The 8,078-nt window shown below is 43.2% G+C and overlaps 1 protein-coding gene across 1 annotated transcript in view; it reads right to left on the minus strand.

The window, feature by feature from the left end:
* The window catches only part of LOC118947127 (unconventional myosin-XV-like), a 51,905-nt gene that overhangs the window by 35,424 nt on the left and 8,403 nt on the right, over positions 1 to 8,078 (minus strand). Inside the window, exon 5 of the mRNA XM_036972341.1 lies at positions 147 to 262. Coding sequence (XP_036828236.1) covers positions 147 to 262 — 116 coding nt within the window. The remainder of the gene's footprint in view (positions 1 to 146; positions 263 to 8,078) is intronic.

The following is an 8,078-nucleotide window of genomic DNA, read 5'->3' on the forward strand; positions in this document are numbered from 1 at the left end:
GTGTGTGTACCTCTTTCCTCAGGTAAATCCTCCAGGGTGTGTTAGTGTGTGGGCCCCTCCTTCCTCAGGTAAATCTCTCAGGGTGTGTTAGTGTGTGGGCCCCTCCTTCCTCAGGTAAATCTCCCAGGGTGTGTTAGTGTGTGTACCTCTTTCCTCAGGTAAATCCTCCAGGGTGTGTTAGTGTAAGTGTAGTGCTCTTCACTGCTCCTGTGGTGTAGCTGGGTCTGGCTGGTCTCTTCCTCTACAGGCAACTCTCTGGACACTATAAACACACACACACACACACACATAAACACACACACACAAGAACACTGAATGGTTTTCATTCAACAATGAAAATTGTCTGGTTCAGTTCAGGACTGATTCTAGTTATGGTCTGGTTCAGGTCTGGATCTATTTCAGGTTTGGATCTAGTTCAGGACTGGTTCTAGTTGAGGTCTGGATTTGGTTCAGGTCTGGGTCTGGCCAGACCTGAACTATAACCAGACCTGAACTACAACCAGACCTAAACTATAACCAGACCTAAACTATAACCAGACCTGAACTATAACTAGACCTGAACTACAACTAGGCCTGAACTAGAACCAGCCAGACCTGCACTAGAACCAGACCTAGGTTGTAGTTCAGGTCTGGTTGTAGTTCAGGTTATAGTTCAGGTCTGGTTGCAGATCAGGTCTGGTTCTAGTTCATGTCTGGTTGTAGTTCAGGTCTGGTTATAGTTCAGGTCTGGTTATAGTTCAGGTCTGGTTATAGTTCAGGTTATAGTGCAGGTCTGGTTATAGTTCAGGTCTGGTTATAGTTCAGGTCTGGTTATAGTTCAGGTTATAGTTCAGGTCAGGTTGTAGTTCAGGTCTGGTTATAGTTCAGGTCTGGTTATAGTTCAGGTCTGGTTCTAGTTCAGGTTATAGTTCAGGTCTGGTTGTAGTTCAGGTCTGGTTGTAGTTCAGGTTATAGTTCAGGTCAGGTTATAGTTCAGGTCTGGTTATAGTTCAGGTCTGGTTGTAGTTCAGGTCTGGTTATAGTTCAGGTCTGGTTATAGTTCAGGTCTGGTTATAGTTCAGGTCTGGTTATAGTTCAGGTCTGGTTATAGTTCAGGTCTGGTTGTAGTTCAGGTTATAGTTCAGGTCTGGTTGTAGTTCAGGTCTGGTTGTAGTTCAGGTTATAGTTCAGGTCAGGTTATAGTTCAGGTCTGGTTATAGTTCAGGTCTGGTTGTAGTTCAGGTCTGGTTATAGTTCAGGTCTGGTTGTAGTTCAGGTCTGGTTATAGTTCAGGTCTGGTTGTAGTTCAGGTCTGGTTATAGTTCAGGTCTGGTTATAGTTCAGGTCTGGTTATAGTTCAGGTCTGGTTATAGTTCAGGTCTGGTTATAGTTCAGGTCTGGTTGTAGTTCAGGTTATAGTTCAGGTCTGGTTGTAGTTCAGGTCTGGTTGTAGTTCAGGTTATAGTTCAGGTCAGGTTATAGTTCAGGTCTGGTTATAGTTCAGGTCTGGTTGTAGTTCAGGTCTGGTTATAGTTCAGGTCTGGTTATAGTTCAGGTCTGGTTGTAGTTCAGGTTGTAGTTCAGGTCTGGTTATAGTTCAGGTCTGGTTCTAGTTCAGGTTATAGATCAGGTCTGGTTGTAGTTCAGGTCTGGTTCTAGTTCAGGTTATAGTTCAGGTCTGGTTGTAGTTCAGGTCTGGTTCTAGTTCAGGTTATAGTTCAGGTCTGGTTATAGTTCAGGTCTGGTTATAGTTCAGGTTATAGTTCAGGTCTGGTTGTAGTTCAGGTCTGGTTCTAGTTCAGGTCTGGTTGTAGTTCAGGTTATAGTTCAGGTCTGGTTATAGTTCAGGTCAGGTTATAGTTCAGGTCTGGTTATAGTTCAGTTCTGGTTGTAGTTCTGGTCTGGTTATAGTTCAGGTCTGGTTGTAGTTCAGGTCTGGTTATAGTTCAGGTCTGGTTATAGTTCAGGTCTGGTTATAGTTCAGGTCTGGTTCTAGTTCAGGTTATAGATCAGGTCAGGTTATAGTTCAGGTCTGGTTGTAGTTCAGGTGTGGTTGTAGTTCAGGTTGTAGTTCAGGTCTGGTTATAGTTCAGGTCTGGTTCTAGTTCAGGTTATAGATCAGGTCTGGTTGTAGTTCAGGTCTGGTTGTAGTTCAGGTCTGGTTATAGTTCAGGTCTGGTTGTAGTTCAGGTCCTTTTATAGTTCAGATCTGGTTATAGTTCAGGTCTGTTTGTAGTTCAGGTTATAGTTCATGTCTGGTTGTAGTTCAGGTCTGGTTATAGTTCAGGTCTGGTTGTAGTTCAGGTCTGGTTGTAGTTCAGGTCTGGTTATAGTTCAGTTCTGGTTATAGTTCAGGTCTGGTTATAGTTCAGGTCTGGTTATAGTTCAGGTCTGGTTGTAGTTCAGGTCTGGTTGTAGTTCAGGTTATAGTTCAGGTCTGGTTGTAGTTCAGGTCTGGTTGTAGTTCAGGTCTGGTTGTAGTTCAGGTCTGGTTATAGTTCAGGTCTGGTTATGGTTCAGTTCTGGTTATAGTTCAGTTCTGGTTATAGTTCAGGTCTGGTTGTAGTTCAGGTCTGGTTGTAGTTCAGGTCTGGTTCTAGTTCAGGTCTGGTTCTAGTTCAGGTCTGGTTATGGTTCAGGTCTGGTTATAGTTCAGGTCTGGTTATAGTTCAGGTCTGGTTATAGTTCAGGTCTGGTTATGGTTCAGTTCTGGTTATAGTTCAGTTCTGGTTATAGTTCAGGTCTGGTTGTAGTTCAGGTCTGGTTGTAGTTCAGGTCTGGTTCTAGTTCAGGTCTGGTTCTAGTTCAGGTCTGGTTATGGTTCAGGTCTGGTTATAGTTCAGGTCTGGTTATAGTTCAGGTCTGGTTATAGTACAGGTCTGGTTGTAGTTCAGGTTATAGTTCAGGTCAGGTTATAGTTCAGGTCTGGTTGTAGTTCAGGTTATAGTTCAGGTCTGGTTAGAGTTCAGGTCTGGTTGTAGTTCAGGTCTGGTTAGAGTTCAGGTCTGGTTGTAGTTCAGGTTATAGTTCAGGTCTGGTTAGAGTTCAGGTCTGGTTGTAGTTCAGGTCTGGTTAGAGTTCAGGTCTGGTTGTAGTTCAGGTCTGGGTGTAGTTCAGGTTATAGTTCAGGTCTGGTTATAGTTCAGGTCTGGTTGTAGTTCAGGTCTGGTTATAGTACAGGTCTGGTTGTAGTTCAGGTTATAGTTCAGGTCAGGTTATAGTTCAGGTCTGGTTATAGTACAGGTCTGGTTGTAGTTCAGGTTGTAGTTCAGGTCTGGTTATAGTTCAGGTCTGGTTCTAGTTCAGGTCATAGTTCAGGTTATAGTGCAGGTCTGGTTGTAGTTCAGGTTATAGTTCAGGTCTGGTTATAGTTCAGGTCTGGTTATAGTTCAGGTCTGGTTGTAGTTCAGGTTATAGTTCAGGTCTGGTTGTAGTTCAGGTCTGGTTGTAGTTCAGGTTATAGTTCAGGTCAGGTTATAGTTCAGGTCTGGTTATAGTTCAGGTCTGGTTGTAGTTCAGGTCTGGTTATAGTTCAGGTCTGGTTGTAGTTCAGGTCTGGTTATAGTTCAGGTCTGGTTGTAGTTCAGGTCTGGTTATAGTTCAGGTCTGGTTATAGTTCAGGTCTGGTTATAGTTCAGGTCTGGTTATAGTTCAGGTCTGGTTATAGTTCAGGTCTGGTTGTAGTTCAGGTTATAGTTCAGGTCTGGTTGTAGTTCAGGTCTGGTTGTAGTTCAGGTTATAGTTCAGGTCAGGTTATAGTTCAGGTCTGGTTATAGTTCAGGTCTGGTTGTAGTTCAGGTCTGGTTATAGTTCAGGTCTGGTTATAGTTCAGGTCTGGTTGTAGTTCAGGTTGTAGTTCAGGTCTGGTTATAGTTCAGGTCTGGTTCTAGTTCAGGTTATAGATCAGGTCTGGTTGTAGTTCAGGTCTGGTTCTAGTTCAGGTTATAGTTCAGGTCTGGTTGTAGTTCAGGTCTGGTTCTAGTTCAGGTCTGGTTCTAGTTCAGGTTATAGTTCAGGTCTGGTTATAGTTCAGGTCTGGTTATAGTTCAGGTTATAGTTCAGGTCTGGTTGTAGTTCAGGTCTGGTTCTAGTTCAGGTCTGGTTGTAGTTCAGGTTATAGTTCAGGTCTGGTTATAGTTCAGGTCAGGTTATAGTTCAGGTCTGGTTATAGTTCAGTTCTGGTTGTAGTTCTGGTCTGGTTATAGTTCAGGTCTGGTTGTAGTTCAGGTCTGGTTATAGTTCAGGTCTGGTTATAGTTCAGGTCTGGTTATAGTTCAGGTCTGGTTCTAGTTCAGGTTATAGATCAGGTCAGGTTATAGTTCAGGTCTGGTTGTAGTTCAGGTGTGGTTGTAGTTCAGGTTGTAGTTCAGGTCTGGTTATAGTTCAGGTCTGGTTCTAGTTCAGGTTATAGATCAGGTCTGGTTGTAGTTCAGGTCTGGTTGTAGTTCAGGTCTGGTTATAGTTCAGGTCTGGTTGTAGTTCAGGTCCTTTTATAGTTCAGATCTGGTTATAGTTCAGGTCTGTTTGTAGTTCAGGTTATAGTTCATGTCTGGTTGTAGTTCAGGTCTGGTTATAGTTCAGGTCTGGTTGTAGTTCAGGTCTGGTTGTAGTTCAGGTCTGGTTATAGTTCAGTTCTGGTTATAGTTCAGGTCTGGTTATAGTTCAGGTCTGGTTATAGTTCAGGTCTGGTTGTAGTTCAGGTCTGGTTGTAGTTCAGGTTATAGTTCAGGTCTGGTTGTAGTTCAGGTCTGGTTGTAGTTCAGGTCTGGTTGTAGTTCAGGTCTGGTTATAGTTCAGGTCTGGTTATGGTTCAGTTCTGGTTATAGTTCAGTTCTGGTTATAGTTCAGGTCTGGTTGTAGTTCAGGTCTGGTTGTAGTTCAGGTCTGGTTCTAGTTCAGGTCTGGTTCTAGTTCAGGTCTGGTTATGGTTCAGGTCTGGTTATAGTTCAGGTCTGGTTATAGTTCAGGTCTGGTTATAGTTCAGGTCTGGTTATGGTTCAGTTCTGGTTATAGTTCAGTTCTGGTTATAGTTCAGGTCTGGTTGTAGTTCAGGTCTGGTTGTAGTTCAGGTCTGGTTCTAGTTCAGGTCTGGTTCTAGTTCAGGTCTGGTTATGGTTCAGGTCTGGTTATAGTTCAGGTCTGGTTATAGTTCAGGTCTGGTTATAGTACAGGTCTGGTTGTAGTTCAGGTTATAGTTCAGGTCAGGTTATAGTTCAGGTCTGGTTGTAGTTCAGGTTATAGTTCAGGTCTGGTTAGAGTTCAGGTCTGGTTGTAGTTCAGGTCTGGTTAGAGTTCAGGTCTGGTTGTAGTTCAGGTTATAGTTCAGGTCTGGTTAGAGTTCAGGTCTGGTTGTAGTTCAGGTCTGGTTAGAGTTCAGGTCTGGTTGTAGTTCAGGTCTGGGTGTAGTTCAGGTTATAGTTCAGGTCTGGTTATAGTTCAGGTCTGGTTGTAGTTCAGGTCTGGTTATAGTACAGGTCTGGTTGTAGTTCAGGTTATAGTTCAGGTCAGGTTATAGTTCAGGTCTGGTTATAGTACAGGTCTGGTTGTAGTTCAGGTTGTAGTTCAGGTCTGGTTATAGTTCAGGTCTGGTTCTAGTTCAGGTCATAGTTCAGGTTATAGTGCAGGTCTGGTTGTAGTTCAGGTTATAGTTCAGGTCTGGTTATAGTTCAGGTCTGGTTGTAGTTCAGGTGTGGTTGTAGTTCAGGTTGTAGTTCAGGTCTGGTTATAGTTCAGGTTATAGTTCATGTCTGGTTATAGTTCAGGTCTGGTTATAGTTCAGGTCTGGTTGTAGTTCAGGTGTGGTTGTAGTTCAGGTTGTAGTTCAGGTCTGGTTATAGTTCAGGTCTGGTTCTAGTTCAGGTTATAGATCAGGTCTGGTTGTAGTTCAGGTCTGGTTGTAGTTCAGGTTATAGATCAGGTCAGGTTATAGTTCAGGTCAGGTTATAGTTCAGGTCTGGTTGTAGTTCAGGTCTGGTTGTAGTTCAGGTCTGGTTGTAGTTCAGGTCCTTTTATAGTTCAGATCTGGTTATAGTTCAGGTCTGGTTGTAGTTCAGGTCTGGTTATAGTTCAGGTCTGGTTGTAGTTCAGGTCTGGTTATAGTTCAGGTCTGGTTGTAGTTCAGGTCTGGTTGTAGTTCAGGTCTGGTTGTAGTTCAGGTTATAGTTCAGGTCTGGTTGTAGTTCAGGTCTGGTTGTAGTTCAGGTCTGGTTGTAGTTCAGGTTATAGTTCAGGTCTGGTTATAGTTCAGGTCTGGTTGTAGTTCAGGTCTGGTTGTAGTTCAGGTTATAGTTCAGGTCTGGTTGTAGTTCAGGTCTGGTTGTAGTTCAGGTCTGGTTGTAGTTCAGGTCTGGTTGTAGTTCAGGTCTGGTTACAGTTCAGGTCTGGTTATAGTTCAGGTCTGGTTATAGTTCAGGTCTGGTTCTAGTTCAGGTTATAGATCAGGTCAGGTTATAGTTCAGGTCTGGTTGTAGTTCAGGTGTGGTTGTAGTTCAGGTTGTAGTTCAGGTCTGGTTATAGTTCAGGTCTGGTTCTAGTTCAGGTTATAGATCAGGTCTGGTTGTAGTTCAGGTCTGGTTGTAGTTCAGGTCTGGTTATAGTTCAGGTCTGGTTGTAGTTCAGGTCCTTTTATAGTTCAGATCTGGTTATAGTTCAGGTCTGTTTGTAGTTCAGGTTATAGTTCATGTCTGGTTGTAGTTCAGGTCTGGTTATAGTTCAGGTCTGGTTGTAGTTCAGGTCTGGTTGTAGTTCAGGTCTGGTTATAGTTCAGTTCTGGTTATAGTTCAGGTCTGGTTATAGTTCAGGTCTGGTTATAGTTCAGGTCTGGTTGTAGTTCAGGTCTGGTTGTAGTTCAGGTTATAGTTCAGGTCTGGTTGTAGTTCAGGTCTGGTTGTAGTTCAGGTCTGGTTGTAGTTCAGGTCTGGTTATAGTTCAGGTCTGGTTATGGTTCAGTTCTGGTTATAGTTCAGTTCTGGTTATAGTTCAGGTCTGGTTGTAGTTCAGGTCTGGTTGTAGTTCAGGTCTGGTTCTAGTTCAGGTCTGGTTCTAGTTCAGGTCTGGTTATGGTTCAGGTCTGGTTATAGTTCAGGTCTGGTTATAGTTCAGGTCTGGTTATAGTTCAGGTCTGGTTATGGTTCAGTTCTGGTTATAGTTCAGTTCTGGTTATAGTTCAGGTCTGGTTGTAGTTCAGGTCTGGTTGTAGTTCAGGTCTGGTTCTAGTTCAGGTCTGGTTCTAGTTCAGGTCTGGTTATGGTTCAGGTCTGGTTATAGTTCAGGTCTGGTTATAGTTCAGGTCTGGTTATAGTACAGGTCTGGTTGTAGTTCAGGTTATAGTTCAGGTCAGGTTATAGTTCAGGTCTGGTTGTAGTTCAGGTTATAGTTCAGGTCTGGTTAGAGTTCAGGTCTGGTTGTAGTTCAGGTCTGGTTAGAGTTCAGGTCTGGTTGTAGTTCAGGTTATAGTTCAGGTCTGGTTAGAGTTCAGGTCTGGTTGTAGTTCAGGTCTGGTTAGAGTTCAGGTCTGGTTGTAGTTCAGGTCTGGGTGTAGTTCAGGTTATAGTTCAGGTCTGGTTATAGTTCAGGTCTGGTTGTAGTTCAGGTCTGGTTATAGTACAGGTCTGGTTGTAGTTCAGGTTATAGTTCAGGTCAGGTTATAGTTCAGGTCTGGTTATAGTACAGGTCTGGTTGTAGTTCAGGTTGTAGTTCAGGTCTGGTTATAGTTCAGGTCTGGTTCTAGTTCAGGTCATAGTTCAGGTTATAGTGCAGGTCTGGTTGTAGTTCAGGTTATAGTTCAGGTCTGGTTATAGTTCAGGTCTGGTTGTAGTTCAGGTGTGGTTGTAGTTCAGGTTGTAGTTCAGGTCTGGTTATAGTTCAGGTTATAGTTCATGTCTGGTTATAGTTCAGGTCTGGTTATAGTTCAGGTCTGGTTGTAGTTCAGGTGTGGTTGTAGTTCAGGTTGTAGTTCAGGTCTGGTTATAGTTCAGGTCTGGTTCTAGTTCAGGTTATAGATCAGGTCTGGTTGTAGTTCAGGTCTGGTTGTAGTTCAGGTTATAGATCAGGTCAGGTTATAGTTCAGGTCAGGTTATAGTTCAGGTCTGGTTGTAGTT

This window comes from Oncorhynchus mykiss, unplaced genomic scaffold, assembly GCF_013265735.2.
Source record: "Oncorhynchus mykiss isolate Arlee unplaced genomic scaffold, USDA_OmykA_1.1 un_scaffold_140, whole genome shotgun sequence".
In the NCBI taxonomy this organism is placed as follows: domain Eukaryota; kingdom Metazoa; phylum Chordata; class Actinopteri; order Salmoniformes; family Salmonidae; genus Oncorhynchus; species Oncorhynchus mykiss.